Source organism: Polypterus senegalus, chromosome 11 (genome assembly GCF_016835505.1).
Source record: "Polypterus senegalus isolate Bchr_013 chromosome 11, ASM1683550v1, whole genome shotgun sequence".
Lineage (NCBI taxonomy): Eukaryota > Metazoa > Chordata > Cladistia > Polypteriformes > Polypteridae > Polypterus > Polypterus senegalus.
In genome coordinates, this window is record NC_053164.1 from 111,173,801 (window position 1) to 111,190,863 (window position 17,063).

The 17,063-nt window shown below is 36.3% G+C and overlaps 1 protein-coding gene across 6 annotated transcripts in view; it reads right to left on the bottom strand.

Moving 5' to 3' along the window:
* Positions 1-4,359: 4,359 nt before the first annotated feature.
* The window catches only part of cnot4b (CCR4-NOT transcription complex, subunit 4b), a 196,107-nt gene continuing 183,403 nt past the window's right edge, over positions 4,360-17,063 (bottom strand). For all 6 annotated transcript variants that reach the window (XM_039769478.1, XM_039769475.1, XM_039769473.1 and 3 more), the window contains one exon: positions 4,360-6,400. In XM_039769478.1, coding sequence (XP_039625412.1) covers positions 6,096-6,400 — 305 coding nt within the window. In that variant the 3' untranslated portion in view covers positions 4,360-6,095. The remainder of the gene's footprint in view (positions 6,401-17,063) is intronic.

Genomic DNA, 17,063 nt, shown 5'->3' on the forward strand with positions numbered 1-17,063 from the left:
TTCCTTTTTATTATACATTCTTGCTTTTTTGTTTTCACTTATATCTTTATCTGTGCATGAGGAAGCATTTCTTGAGCTCTGGAAAGAGAAACACTAAGAAATTTCCTTGTTTCAATAGATACATAATAAACAGGAGACCAAGCACCTAGCCAAACACTAAGTGGTGAATTGCACTAAAGTTATAAAATGAGTTTCTATACCTTGACACGTAGAGGTTCATAACCAGTGTACTCTGGAACTTTTGCTTGGGTTTCCCTCCCACACGCCAAAAGAAGTGCACATTAGGTCAAGAAGTGTTTGTAAATTTGGATCTGAGGATTCACTTTATCAATAACTTTGAACATTCTGAACACAAATAGTCTTTCCCTTCCAGAATGAAGATGTTTAATTACTCCGATTTGTGACAGTGGAACATGTCCTTTAGCCTAGGGATGTACAATACCTGATAATGGTTCTAAGCAAGTTCTTATGCTACTGTGTAATACACACCACAATGAATGATGTCGCATTATTTAGTGTTTTAGCATTATGGCCTTTCATTTAAGCTCAAGATATTTTTGCAATAAATCACAACTTTATGCATTACAGGACACAAGTAAGATGAACCAGAATCTTTTTCAGATCTATCAGAAGTTTCCGGTTCTTGACACTCTTTAACAACATTCTTTTCTCTTTTGTGCTGATAATCCTGTGTTAACTCTGACAACCATAGAGAACAGTACAGCTACTAGAGTTGATTTAAATGCCAGTTTCTTGTGCTGCCTAAATCGCTTTTATCAATTTACATCCTTCAAGTCATTTGCAAGCTCAGTTTTCATAAAATTTTTTATTAATTTGCTTGTACTGAAATTACAGTATTCTATTTTTGGATTGTACTTTGTGATGTTACTACTAAATCACAATCTTGGCCCCCTTTTTTGTGTTCTTTTGTGATGTGTAAAACATATGACATCTGACAAAGATCTTCTCTTCGCCAGGTACAAAACACTTATTCCTTATAGCTGTATTATATGCATTGAAAATCAGGAAGAGTGCTCATTAGTTGTCAGCTTTGATAAAAACTTCACAAAATAAAACCGGTTTGATATTATTGGGCCAGGTCTCAGACTGGATCGAATAAGTCTCTAGGTATGTCAAACACAACTGACAATAATGGGAGCACAATGCAAATGCAATCTGAGTAGGGTGGCTTGTTTCCAACACGGTCTTCAAACCCTTTAGATCCAGAATGTCACAGAAGCACTACAATATTATCCTACCCTTTTAATTCTGATTCAGAGGTGCAGCATATCCCAGCAGTGTCAGACAGAAGGAAGGAACCAAAAAGAACCTGGACAGGGAGCGCTCAACCATACCCTCACTCAACAAGTATATAATATAATATAGAATCACCAGTCAACCTCATATATGTCTTTACTAGAAATGAGCGAACTCATCAGGAGTTCTTGAAATCACAAAAATATTTGTGAACTGTTTTAAAGTCAGTGGGGAAGGACTAACTGAACTAGATTTGACTGGATTATAATGATGCAATCATCTATCAAGTGTCCGATGATTAGGGAAACATCTGCCAACTACACTGGACTGATTGAGGCCAAAAAGTCAAAAGGCCAAAATGGTGTAGTGCCAACCACTACACCATTGTGCCTCCAGGAGATCAAAGAACTATGCAGTCAGAGGTGCACAATCATAGATTTTGTCAAAAAAAAGTGGAAATGCCAAAATCATAGTCAACCTCCAGAAAAAATATGTACGTCTTTTAAAGGCAAAAAATATAAAGTGCTGATGTGGAACTCGAAGACCGACCTGCGCATTTGGCTGCAAACACGGTTCATCCCACAGAGTCTGTAATGCAAATGATCAGCATTATACACCCGGGGCGGTCCCATCGATGGTGGCTGTTACAGCTCCGGAGAATGTATGGCTTTGAAGAGCATTACAGGGTACTGATAGTAACCAAAAAAAAAAGAAAAAAGTCTCCTAAACTGGCCAAATTATCAGTAAATCATTCAACCAACAAGGGCAAATGCAGCAAATTCAATGCAAATAATGCTTTGGCAAAATTCACTGATTAACACTAGTCTTCACACATGTGGAAAGAAAAACCACGGGATCCAGCAGAAATCCTTCACAGACACAAGCAATATGGACAAATTCCACATGGACAACAACTGGAAAAGTGGTTTTTCAAACACTGGATTCATGAGGCAGCAACACAAACACTTGTGCAGTTCTGCTCATAATCATACAATCAATAAAGCAAAAGGCACTTTTTAACAGCCCAATATTGTTCTTAATTAAAATGTGCAGCTCACTTTTTATAAATAAACTGCTCAAAAGTGTATTCCCTTTGTCAATTTCATCTTGTTTTCAAATTAGAGTGGTTCTCATGAGTTATATTTAAAAAAAAATTGCACCAGGGTGGGCCATTTATATGGATACACCTTAATAAAATGGGAATGGTTAGTGATATTAACTTCCTGTTTGTGGCACATTAGAATATGTGAGGGTAGAAACTTTTCAAGATGGGTGGTGACCATGGTGGCCATTTTGGATCCAACTTTTGTTTTTTCAATAGGAAGAGGGTCATGTGACACATCAAACTTATTGGGAATTTCACAAGAAAAACAATGGTGTACTTGGTTTTAACGTAACTTTATTCTTTCATGAGTTATTTACAAATTTCTCTTTTTTTACAGCCATTGACATGTCGCAGAGGTTAACATGCGAGGAGCGGATAGAAATTGTGTTGATGTCTGGTGAACACAGTAACCGGGTCATTGCAGCAGATTTCAATGCAAGACACCCTACGAGACCACCCATCTCCCATGCTACAGTTAGCAAACTGCTTGCTAAGTTTCGTGAAACTGGTTCAGTGTTGGATTTGCCAAAATGTGGACGCATGAAAACTGTCACTAATGAAGAAACATCAGTGGCTGTCCTAGCTTCATTCAGCAACAGCCCACAGCGTAGCACTCGCCACATGTCACTGGAGAGTGGCATTAGTCGAACATCCCTTCGGCGGATATTAGCTACTCACAAATGGCACCCTTACAAACTCCAGCTACTGCAGCATCTCAACGAGGATGACCCAGATCGGCGCACTGAATTTGCAGAATGGGCAAAACAAAAATTGGAACAGGACCCTCAGTTTACACAGAAGATTTTGTTCAGTGATGAACAAACAAAACCTCCGCTATTGGTCTGACACTAACCCACATTGGATAGATCCCTCCAAGACTGCTGGAACAAAAAAATTGATGGTATGGTGTGATATATGGGGTACAAAGATAGTGGGGCCATTCTTCATCAATGGAAACCTCAAGGCCACTGGATATGCAAAATTGCTACATGATGATGCGTTTCCCTCTTTATGCACTGAAGCTGGCACATTCCCTGAATTTTTCCAGCAAGAAGGTGCACCACCACATTATGGGTGTCAGGTCCGAGATGAACAGTTTCCTGGAAAGTGGATTGGTCGTCGTGGGCCAGTTGAATGGCCCCCAAGGTCTCCCGATCTGACCCCCTTAGACTTTTATCTTTGGGGTCATCTGAAGGCAATTGTCTATGCTGTGAAGATACGAGATGTGCAGCACCTGAAACTACGGATACTGGAAGCCTGTGCTAGCATTTCTCCTGCGGTGTTGCTATCAGTGTGTGAAGAGTGGGAGAATAGGGTTGCATTGACAATCCAACACAATGGGCAGCACATTGAACACATTTTATAAGTGGTCAGAAACTTGTAAATAACTCATGAAATAATAAAGTTACGTTAAAACCAAGCACACCATTGTTTTTCTTGTGAAATTCCCAATAGGTTTGATGTGTCACATGACCCTCTTCCTATTGAAAAAACAAAAGTTGGATCCAAAATGGCCGACTTCCAAATGGCCACCATGGTCACCACCCATCTTGAAAAGTTCCCCCCCTCACATATACTAATGTGCCACAAACAGGAAGTTAATATCACCAACCATTCCCATTTTATTAAGGTGTATCCATATAAATGGCCCACCCTGTATATGTATTATTTTTGAAAATAATTAGAAAAATGTCTTAATTAAAAATGACCACTGGCCATGAACTACTGTGTCATTTGCAGAATTAAAAACAATTTGTGATTGGGGTTAGGCAATATAAAAGTATACAGCAATAACGAAGATAAACCTAAGTTGCACAAAGAAAAACTATGAATTTTACCACTTGGTCCCCCAATATAATCAAAAATAACCTGTAAAGTCCACCCATGACATAAAAAAAAAAATCACTAATTATAAACATAACAGAAAATTAAAAATGCAGAATGTGAATACATGCAATAATAACAAACATTAGAAGGGGAAAAATGAAAAGGCACAATCAAGTTTTCTCTTTTATTTATGATTTTAGTTCCAGATCTGTAAAGAGAGGTACAATTCCTTTAGTTTTTAACTTTTTTAGAATCAGGTTATACCCATAGTTATCTGCTTCTGTTTTTATTTAATGAATACTTAACAGTTTGCAGGAACCTATGCAGTTAAGGAAAAAATGAATTTAGGAGTTTGTTAACTGGAAAAAGGACTACTGGTGGTTGATCATGTGCCCCCCAAATGAACTACTATCCAACAAGAAAAAAAAAAGTTACAGTGAATTTAAAATACACTGCAATAGAAAAATCAGACAGAAGGTGGAAGGAAAAATATAAGTTTGCACAAGCAAAAAAGAAATAATGAAACTGATGAAGGTAATTATTTCTCCTAATTAATCAGTTATTTAATTGGAAAGGTTTAATTTAAAAACTTTTTTCCTAGAGCAATAAAAAAATCCAATTCTGTAGTTCTATAAAATTATTCTTCTACTTCATGCCCTTGTTATTATTCTTGAGCCATCTGCAAGACAAACATACTAAAACAGACATGACCTCATTCTGATCCTGGGGTGCTATATACTGTATATGTAGTGGGATAAAGAAACATTGTAAGTTCTTTCAAGATAATAATTCTAAAACTTTTTCCATAATAGTATAAGAACTTTTTTCCCTTAACCATTTACTTTTTTTGGTAAACAATTATGTTAGGAAACCCCAACACACAGCTGCTTTCTCTCAATGCTTTCCATTTACTTTGGGATCTGCAAGTTATTTAAAAATCCTGTCACCTTAAACCGTAAACATTGTTTACATTGCTTGTCAACATCTAAACTGATGAATGATGTGTTTTTGATTCTGGTTTTGTGATGAGCCAAAAAGAGTCTATATATTTAAAGAGGGAGCCCCCCACCTCCAATAATATATAGGCTGCATCCAGTGCAGTTTATTACTTTAACATAATAGACCATGTTCTTGTCCACTGTAAAAGATGCAGACTATCACTAAAAACGTCGCTCTTTCACAAAAATACCAGGTAAATTACTTCTAACAGTTTGAAGTAATCTACCTCCGCCCCCTGGACCCCACCCTGAACTTCACCAACAGTACCCAGAAGGAACATATGTATCATTATGTTTAATTGGTGGGTGATAAATTATTTGTTTTATATTTGCTTTGTTGAAATACCGATTAACACATAGTGTTTTTCTAGACATCCCCATACCATAAATATTAAGGCTAAACATCACCAACACATTTAAAAGATAAAAATGTTTCAAATATCAGCTGCCACCCACCACCTAGGTGATCACAAGCCTTGGTTCAGTAATCGTAACATATGTAGAACTTTCCTTGCATTCATTTTAATTAAACAGGTATCCATTGCAATTAAATACATTTTAATATATGGATAATTTAACCATCTTTTTATAACTAACATGCATTCCATTTTAATTTACCCCCTTGTTTTCTAATCTGTAATAGGACAGACTTTATTTTAGTAACAACTTAAGTTTATCTTGAAGAAGCCACTCACTCTAAATGAGCAAGAAAACTGAGTTGTATATATTAAAACAGGGAAAAAAAAACAAAAAAAAAAACCGACAACACTGCAGCTGCAGATTTGGGCATGATCAGGAAAGGGGGGCACGAAACTGAACAGAAAGGAATGAAGAAATATAGAAAGAAAATATACTGTTATTTGTTAATAGTTGTGTATTTTGTTGATTTTTCTTTAATTTGCAGATTCCTAGTGGCGGTCCATAGCGGCACTTTGTATTAGGTCTGTGGGGTTCTGACTGGGGGGTCTGAAGGCTGTTTGAAAGCCAGGTGGTGGCGAATGAAAACTGGCTGAATTGGAGGGAGGTGGGTAAGGTGCCCATCCTGCTCTGTGAAGGGGGATCTGTGTGCTGAAAGGAGTATTGTGAGGAAGCTGTGAAGACACTGTTGTGCTGGGACCGTCCATCTCTGTTAGGGCCTGTAAGGATTTGAGCCAGTGAGGGGGATTGTCATCTTGTAGAGAGTCCACACTGTTTCCTGATGATGCAGGAATACCTAATAAGAAATATGGAAGAAAAAAATAACAATTACAACAAAAATATTTTAAAAGCGCACCATCATTGTCATTTTTCAAATAAGATATTTTATTTAAAAACAATCAAACAGAAGTTATTTCAGAAAAGCAATGCTTAATTGATATCCAGCAACAATGTAAAAGCAAATTATCCAAATGTTTACAGCAAAAGCACAAACAGTAAAACCGCAGCATAAAGACTCAGAATACAAAACATTTTTTTAATAACAATTTTTTGTTTATATTATTGGGCACATTCTGACCAAACAACAAGATATTTGTAAAAACTGAAAATGGACTGAAATTTCCCTTCAGTTAAAACAATATCTTCATTGCAGGTTTATAATCGCACCATTATGTTTAAATAATACAGCATATGGTTACTTAAACAAATTCCATACAGCTTTGTATCAATAGGTTACTATAGCTGCTAGTTAAGTATTGTAAATCCAGTATACAAATAATATTTTAAACCCATCCATTCCAAGATATCATGTAAAGTATCCTCTCAAATACATTTTCAGGCATACCATGACTGAACAGGTCATATTTAAGAGCAGGATTAATAATATCTGACATTTGCTAATGAAATTCTGAATTATTCTTTATAATTTTTTCAATTTTTATTCTTTTCATTCTTTACAATAATTCTGATAGGTGGGTTATAACTCTTCTAGCTATACAAGATAAAGCAATGTGCAAAAATTCTTTAGTTATTACTCTGAATAGTGCTGTTAATACATTACTTTGCATTTCATGCTACTTAAAAGACAAGAGAAAATGTTACTGTAATAAGTATAGGACTTTCACAAAATATATGTCCTAAAATAGCAGCTAAATAAAAAACAGGGCTCACAATTAAGAGTTCTGTCCGAGTCTATATTGAAATTTCTGAGTTATGATAATGTTTTGCACAAATTAATGAGAAGTGCATTTCTATAATAATTGATTTCTATTCATTTTTCTAACTGAAATGTCCCATTGTCGATATTCTTTTATATTATCTAATAGACTCCAAAAGAGATAGTGACTTAATGGATATGTTGAAAAAGGAAAAGGCTCATCAGAGGTTTTAAATTGTTCAAAAGATGGATTTATATCTATTATAAAAAAAACAAAACAGACGTGATCTTTTGAAGAGAAACAGATTAGAAGTGAGACAGAGAGACACTGTCACATCCCGCGACACAGTCAAGTCATGTCATACTGACATCCTTTGGAAGCAAGTCCCGTGAGACAGTGACCTTGGCAAGTCACACCCTACTTACAAACATTTTCAAACAAGATCACGGTCATCTAACCTCTCAGTTGTTGGCACGCCATACTTGTAATCTATGTGCAAATTCTGATAAGTAAAAAAGTAGTAATATTACCATCATCATATTAAGGTAGTCCAAGAGCACTGCAACAGTTAAATCATGATGCAATGGCAATATCCCGAACCGTCGGTCGGCCAGATTTATTTATTACTATGACGTGCAATCCACAATGGCCAGAAATCTGCTTATTCTTGAGAACAATGCCATTGGCTACATCGGCTCTGGATAGTCCCACTTTCGTAAGTAGATTTGTTTTATCAGAAAGTCTTATTTTTATTGAATGAAGTCAAAACGGTGTTCAGTCAAAGCAGAGCATAGATTTGCACGATCAGATTTTAAAAACGGGGTTTGCCTCACATGCATTTAATGGTTACTTTACAAAATTAATTAATTATTAACTGCCGATGATGTGGATCGGTTTGTCTGTGCTGAAATTCCAAACAGAGACACATATCCTGAATTATGGTACAAAGTCATTAAACACACGCTGCCTGACAAATTAAGACCCTTCTTCGTGTACTTAATTATGACGGGTGAAGTTGATGCTTTACAATTATGGGAAGCGTTCAAAGGACCATTATCCGAAAAGTCGAACGAACAAACAGCTCTTTCGATCATCAAAGAAGGTTAGAAGCAGAACATTTAATGATGCAGCAATTTGGACTTCCACAAGAAATTAACGAATCAGAGGTAAAGAAAGAGATCACATAAACAGATGAAAATTTAACAGTGGAAGACCATAAAAAAGTATATCAGAAAAGTTCCAAATATTGTTTTTACTGAAGTTTTAAAGTAAAAGTGAACATAATGCATATGTAACAATTCCCAAACCTGGGGGTTGGCGAACGAAGCAAGCAGGGGGAGGAGCCCCGTAGTTGTCAATATAAAAATAATGTACCAATGCCAAGTGTCTTGCATATTCCACAAATTGTGTGTTTTAAGGATTGAGGGAATACTCAACTGCCTTATCCAATTTAACAACTCAGTCTTTAAGATGTCTTCTGTATTATTAGCATATTTCAATTGAGTGCCCAACCACCAGTCCCTGGTACAATAAATTTGAAGAAAGAAAAAGGCCAACAAAATAATGAAGGCCCTAAGAATTCTGGTCAAGTACAGTAGACCCCCGCAAAGTCGGGGTTCAGAGTTCATGGCCTCAGTCGTTCGTGGATTTTTCCTTAGAACCTAACTAATAACTGTTAGCAGAAATCACAAATATCCTCCACAATTTTTTATTGCTTTTTTCGTGGCAATACTGTACTTTAGAAAGAACAAGAAGTAACTGTAGAGGAAAACGCGGCTTGGGATGGTGAAAGTAGCCAATAGAATTTGAAACTGCAACTCCCAGCAGTGGCTCTGATTGGTCTTCTGCTGAGGGTGCCGGGACTGTTGGGGTCAAAGGATGTCAGCGCAGCTTTTAAAAAGGGGGCCGGCGACCAAAACAAAAAAAAAAAAGTTTTTGTAATTTGTGCTTCAAGTTCCTGTTTGTCTGCCTTCTGTTGGGTTACCTGTACTTAATCGCTTTGTCCTGGATTGTTTCGTGGTTGGGGTCTGAATTGTCTACTGTCTGCCTGTGTACATGAGGACTGTAAGTGGATTCATGGCCATCCTGTGATGAAAGGAGCGCTCCTGAACCCATTCACCCGTCTTCACCATTTCGGGAACTACCGGTAGGACTATCTTTACATTCCCATTCAACGTGCGGATCTCTGGACTAGACTAGCCTGCAAGCATCAGCTCTTACCTCTGTGTGCTTGCGTGCAGCCAGTTCAATCGCAGTTGGCTCTGTGATTTACTGAATTTCATCAATTGCGTCAGTTGCACATTGAACTTATTGTTCCAGTAGATTTTTTAAATAGTTTTTACAGTTCATTGGCAGTGTGTAAAATGATCTGTGTTGCAGTAATTGTGATGCTCTTTGCATGAAAAAAATGTGTTCCATTAAAATTTCACTTTTTCTTTGTGAATTGTGACGTTTACTTAAAAAGTGCAGCAAAAAATTATTTGGCGTCCAGGGAGGCATTAACCCCCAAGTATGTGGCAGTTTAAGGGTTAAAGCCCCAAGATGCCGCCAAAACGCCCTGCACCTTCTAAGGCTTCTGGCAATGAAAATGCGCTTGCATGAAATACAGTACATACAGCAGTAACATCGGTATTTTGCATTCTAGCACTGCGGGAGACATAGCAGTACAGTACTGTACAGTATACAGGTTTACCTTTACATTCTTTATTTTTTTTTTTAGGTAAGCTGAGTTTGAAATGAAATTAAAGTGTTTTGGGGGCATATTTTTAGCAATTCGCGGGTGCTCTAGGAATGTAACCCCCGTGAATTTCGGGGGTGTACTGTATTTGCAAATTTATTACTACATCATGAATCAACTCTGTTAAGTCTCAAAACTGATACAATCACTATGTCAAGAACATTCATACTTGATTCTTTTAATTACAGATTGTACAAATCACAAACGTTTCAGTTAAAGAGAATTTTACAGTAGGCATACAACTATGTTAACTGGACCTGTATGACACAAAATAGGACAAATATCTCAAGTACTGTATACAACAGGATCACTAATGACAGGAATTATAATATCTGTGTTTTGTAATAATTCTGGTTGGAACTTTTATAATAGCGGAGATGTCACATATAATTAAATTTCGTTTTTTTAATTTATTTTCTCATAATATTGCTAACATACAAAATTTAGATTTCTTTTAAGATCATAAGAACCTTTAGCACATGCATACAGATATTTTGAAAGTGTTTTAAACTAAGTTGTTAGTAATGGGTTTATATCATCATCTATATATAAAACTAGATTCAAAAATTATTCACCCTTTCCACATTTTGCCGTGTTTCAGCCTTGTGCTAAAAATCACTTAAATTCATTCCCCCCCAATCATAAAGCAGCATTTAATACACCAGAATGACAAGAAGAAAACTGGATTTTAGGAATTTTTGCAAATTTAAAGAATTAAAAATTGAAATATAATATTGACACAAGTATTCAGACCTGGTTCTCCAGAGAAATTTAATTAGGTTCAAGTGTGGACTCTGGCTGGGCATCTCAAGGACATTTCCCGAGTTGTCCCCAAGCCAGTTTTGTGTTGTCTTTGCTTTACTGCTTAGGTTCACTGAGTGACCAGATATAGACAAGTGTGTGCCGTTCCTAACCACAGGTTGTCTCCAAACAAGGTACTGAAACATCTTAATAATGACCCATAGAATAGGATGCAAATGATACAGATTTCATTGCATACTTGGAATACTTGTGTTAATGTGATATTTCAGCTGTTTTTATTTTTATTAAATTTGCAAAAAAAAAAAAAAAATGAGTGTCTGAACATTTTTAAATTGTAATATGTTTTTTAATTTCTCTGATACTGAACTACTGACAGAGATAACACATTAAAATATACTTAAGATACATGCATTGAATTTTACCTATGCATAGCTAGTATAAAATGTAAAACTCAAACTAAAGAAACAAAGTAAATGTTCAACTTATTTAAAGATATCAGCAATGTAACATCTAGAAAATCAAAATTCATTTTTTTCTGGGACAGTACAACTTACAAAATTTAAATGAGTCAAAGGTTCCTGATTTCTGCTCCTGCAGATCACCCAAATGAACAATACACAATAAAATGTAAACTTTCATATTTGCAGGACTTTTGATCAATAAATAACTTAACTGTCGAAACGACTTTCACTGTTTTGCCTCCTAAATATTATGTGTATTTGGGAGGTTGTTGTTTGTTATATTATTTTTGAGTGTCTTTAAAGTTTTAATTCCCCCTTGGGGACAAATTAAGTATTGCCTATCTATAAGTGGTTGTGTTACAAAGCCAAATTGTAAAGAACTTACTAAAAGCATCTAATCTACATGCAGTTTAAAAGGAGACAAGAAAACATCTACTGTGAGTTAATGACAAAGTAAAACTTTTTTGTCTCGTCTGATTGTATGATTTGACCATAGTTTTAATGAATGGATCTCTAATACCATATTAAAAAAATAAAATTTTTTATCACTACTGATAACATTATGCAATTCTAATCGCCTCTGTGTGTTGGCCCTGTTTTCCATTATTATTCCTTATGGGATATTTACTGTGATTAATTTTATTTGCTCCGTTTAAAACAATTTTTATTTTTTTACATTTGAAAGTGCTTTTAACTGTCCTTTTTTCCATACTCACAAGAAGAAATTTCTTGTGAAGTACTGCTACCCCTTACAGTGTGAAAACATTCATTTAAACTGCCAGGTAGATACCCACTTTGTATGTTCTCCTTGTATTAGCATGGCTTTCCTCTCAAAGTGCAAAGGCAGGCAGTTACATGGAGTAGCCAGTTCTAAATGGCTAACTGCGAGTGGCTACATTAGTTTAATCATTGTTGGATTAGAATCTCATATTTTGTTAAACTTGTGAAATCTGTTTGTTGAGGATGGTAAATATGTACTGCAAAGGCCTGTTCTGAAACATGTAAGCTTCGTTCCTCCTGGGATTTGGGTCTTATACAAGATCAATTAAATGTCCTATTAGATTTATATTTTTTACAGGCTAAAGGCAAGAAGCAATGTATTCTCACACTGAATCAAACAAGTCTTGCAGATCTTAACCTTTGGGTCAAGCAAACAACTATGGCACAATTAAAATGTTTACAAAATTATTCCGAGTCAGACTTTACGAGTCAGACTTTAAGTAAAGTCAAACAGTTAGTATCATACATTTTTAATAAATGAGTACCAAATGACAGCATATGGCCACCATAGGTGTGCCTCTATAAAGAGGAACTCATATTGTTATTGTGTGAACTTCATGTGCAGAATATTTTTTGCTAACAATTTTTCAAAAATGACAATGTTAACAGACACAGTAAACTATGTGTATATATATATATATATATATATATATATATATATATATATATATATATATATATATATATATATATATATATATAATCTAAAGGTTAAAACTTTCTACACCAACTGGGCATTATTAGAAATTATTGAAGTTTCAGTGTAATCCCTTTGTTAAGCAGAGCCTCAAGTTTAGCAACAAGACAAAATGTTAGCTTTTGCAATTTACAGAGACACCCAATCGTACAGAATTTATAAATACCACGATCTTCGGGAATATATTGATGAGCAAAAACATGATCATTCCCAAGTGAAGTGAATGACATTAACTGTCTTATAACAATGGTGTCAAGGTTAGGAATATATCAGATGGTAAGCTAACAATGAAACTCATTGCTAATGTATTAAATGTAGAAGACATGGGTGGGTGTGAAGACCCAAGGAACTTTGATAAGGGCCATTACCATTAAGGTCAAACAACTGGATCAGAGCATCTCCAAAATGGCAAAGCTTCTGGATTCTTAATGATCAGACGTGGTATCTGACGAACATCCAAAAGGGTGTTGGGTGGCCAAGACTAATACGATAGGTCAATGAAGCTATCCTGTCTCATTCAAACCCACAGTGGGGCTACTGTGGCATATATAACAGACAATTTTAATGATGATTACAGGTGTAATGTGTCACAACAACAAAGTATATCAAATGCTGATGCATACGGGATTGTGAGTGAACACAGTGAACACTGGACCAATGGAAGAAGGTTGCCTAGTCTGATAAACCTTGGTTTTCCGTTGTAAATCAAATTCTCTCCTTTTAATTCTATCCATTTTAAACAGCCAAATACATGGCCCATTAGCACTCATTAACAAAGAAAAATGTCAAAAAATAAAGTCATCTTATAATAAAGTGGAATTATGCCCTGTGGGAATCCAAGGTGCTGTAGCAACCCAGGGGGGCTGCCAACTAGTGATCCGGGGTAGTGATTGGGGGCATCCTGTTTATGGAAAAGTCCAACGTTTGCTATAAAGGCAAGGGACATTTTTAATGCATTTCTTGGTCATTTTGTTATTTATATTAGTTAAGGAATATTTCTTTTTTTTGCCTTTTTAGTGGTTTTATGTTTTCAAATAAACTTTGTTGTACACAGAATGTATGTTAAAAATCACTGTTCATCTATTTGTTTAATTATTATATCATTACATTCAAACACCTCGTTGTTGCCACCACCTACATATGGCTGTATATAGGATTACTTTCACTGTTTCTTTTTGTGGTTTCCATCATTTTTCCACTATTTGTTCTTTTTATTTTTCTATATTTTTATTTTTCTCCATCTATGTCCATGTATGTTGAATTCATTGAATTTTGATCACTGAACTTGATTCATGTACATTTTATTTACTTTAATATACTGTTCTCTCGCTATTTTATAATTTTGAATACTACATCAAATATATAACATCCCTACCTATATTGAAACCATTAGCACTTGTAACTGCTTATAATGTGTATTTTCAAACTTTCAATCTTTAACATTAAGCTTTTCTGTATTTTGCAGTAAAAATGACTAAATAATGAGACCTCTAGCTATATTTATCTGTGCTCAAAATAAGGGCTTTGAATTAATGCTGTTACTTATTATGGGTATATTTTACTAATTTTAGGTAATTGCGTCAGGCCACTATTGCTCTATAAATATCTGTATTTGATAATACATTCATTATATGGCTCTCTAATCGTAATGCAAAACAATGACAGAATGAATATTCCTCTCCAAAGTGCATGCTAGCTAGATAGATAGATGATGAAATGGGTGTAAAATAAAAGGTGTGACAGAATCAAGAGGTAGCTGGTGGCATTCAGTAAGGAAAGGGTACATAAAAGTATAAAAAGGAATAAAAGAGTGCAGAGATGTGGCAAGACTTGCCACCGCAAAGACAATTTTCGTTGTTGACCGCACAGACAGTGTGGCAGACAGATGGCACCCTTGCCTGGCCAGGATGCCTCTGAAATGGAAGGACCAGGGGAGAGAGTGTTCCCAGGGCAATTTCTTCTCCGGGTAACTAGGTGGCAGCCCCCTTGGGTTGCTACGGCACCTTGGATTCCCACAGGGCATACTGAGAATTGAAGTTTGGTGGCGCAGCCTGGTTGGGTTCCAGGGGTGCCACAGTGTCGCCTGAGCTTTATTCCATCGGGCTTCCACCTTACCCAGAAGTGCTTCTGTATCAATCCTAAAGGACAACTGAAGTACTCTCTTGGATTGCATAAAAGAAACCCACTGCCTTCATTCCAGGAACCAGAGTCGGGTGGGAGAAGACAAAGCTTGCTGGAGAAGGAGGAGGCAGAGAAAGTGAGAAAAAGGCATTGATGTGTGCTTTTTGTATTGTACTATGCCTTGCAATTGTGTTTGTGCTGAGGAAACAAGAAACAATAACAGCTGTGTGCTATGTTGGACTTATGCCTGTTTCTGTCAAGTTTGGTTTGGGGAGCTGGAGCGCCCACCTCTATGGGCCACAACAGCAAGTTACAAGCTTGCATCCTGATGCAGTATGGGAGTGACTAGGGCACCAATTGTAAAACAGAATACGTTACACAGGGCAGTAGGATATCAGTTTAATTTTTGCCTCGATACTTAATCATTGCCTTAAAGAACATTTATTTAGGGGATTCCAGAATCATTCTACTATGCCTCTTGCAAGCAGAATAGATTGTATTCAAATGTTTTTACAGTTGGGATATTTCATATGAAGATGCTCAAATCTGTCCATCTAGCTTTCTGTTACTTCATATATCACTATCCAAAATGTTTTAAATCTGGAATGAACATTGGGCTGTATGACAGCATGTGATGTTTCAAAAATAAATAAATAATAAAGTAAAATGGTAGTTACACTCAAGTCACATTGCTTCGGCACATTTTTATACTATCTTCCACTGGATCATATTTAAAATGTTATTTCCACAAATTTACGCTATTAGTGTGGAGGAACTTGATAAACCTCTGGCATTATCTGAACTACTAGATGCTATAAAGTCACTCCAAGGTGGAAAAGCAGCAGGCCCTGACGGGTACCCTGCAGAGTTTTACAAGAAATTCTCCGCTCAGCTAGCTCCCCTCCTATTAGCAACATTTACAGAAGCCAGAGATAACCAATCTCTTCCACAAACCTTTTGCTAAGCACTAATCACTGTCATTCCAAAACAAAATAAGGACTTATTACAATGTGCATCATACAGACCAATTTCACTTCTGAATAACGATGTTAAAATACTCTCTAAAATCATAGCTAGAAGGATGGAGAAAGTGCTACCCTCTGTAATATCACAAGACCAAACTGGATTTATTAGGGGCCGACACTTATCTTCAAATCTTCGACGCCTGTTTAATGTAATATACTCACCAACTAAATCAAACACCCCAGAAATATTATTATCATTGGATGCAGAAAAAGCATTCAACATGATTCAATGGAAATACCTTTTTACTATATTGGAGAAGTTTGGGTTTGGTCCGAACATTTGTGCATGGATTAAATTACTGTATACTAACCCAGAAGCTTCAGTTCGCATTAATAACATTTGCTCAGACTACTTTAAACTAGAACGTGGCACAAGACAAGGATGCCCCTTGTCACCACTGCTGTTTGCGATTGCCATTGAACCACTGGCAATACATTGTCGAAATACTGATCAGATAAAGGGGATTAGCAGAGGAGGACTGGAACAGAAAATCTCATTATATGCAGACTGTATATACTGTATACAGTATACAAATACTGTATATTTCGGACCCAGAAAATTCTGTGCCTGCAGTCTTATCAGCACTCACAGAATTTCAAAAGCTCTCTGGTCTCAGAATTAATCTGAATAAAAGTATACTCTTTCCAGTGAATTCTCAAGCATATACAGGGAGTGCAGAATTATTAGGCAAATTAGTATTTTGTCCACATCATCCTCTTTATGCATGTTGTCTTACTCCAAGCTGTATAGGCTCGAAAGCCTACTACCAATTAAGCATATTAGGTGATGTGCATCTCTGTAATGAGAAGGGGTGTGGTCTAATGACATCAACACCCTATATCAGGTGTGCATAATTATTAGGCAACTTCTTTTCCTTTGGCAAAATGGGTCAAAAGAAGGACTTGACAGGCTCAGAAAAGTCAAAAATAGTAAGATATCTTGCAGAGGGATGCAGCACTCTTAAAATTGCAAAGCTTCTGAAGCGTGATCATCGAACAATCAAGCATTTCATTCAAAATAGTCAACAGGGTCGCAAGAAGCGTGTGGAAAAACCAAGGCGCAAAATAACTGCCCATGAACTGAGAAAAGTCAAGCGTGCAGCTGCCAAGATGCCACTTGCCACCAGTTTGGCCATATTTCAGAGCTGCAACATCACTGGAGTGCCCAAAAGCACAAGGTGTGCAATACTCAGAGACACGGCCAAGGTAAGAAAGGCT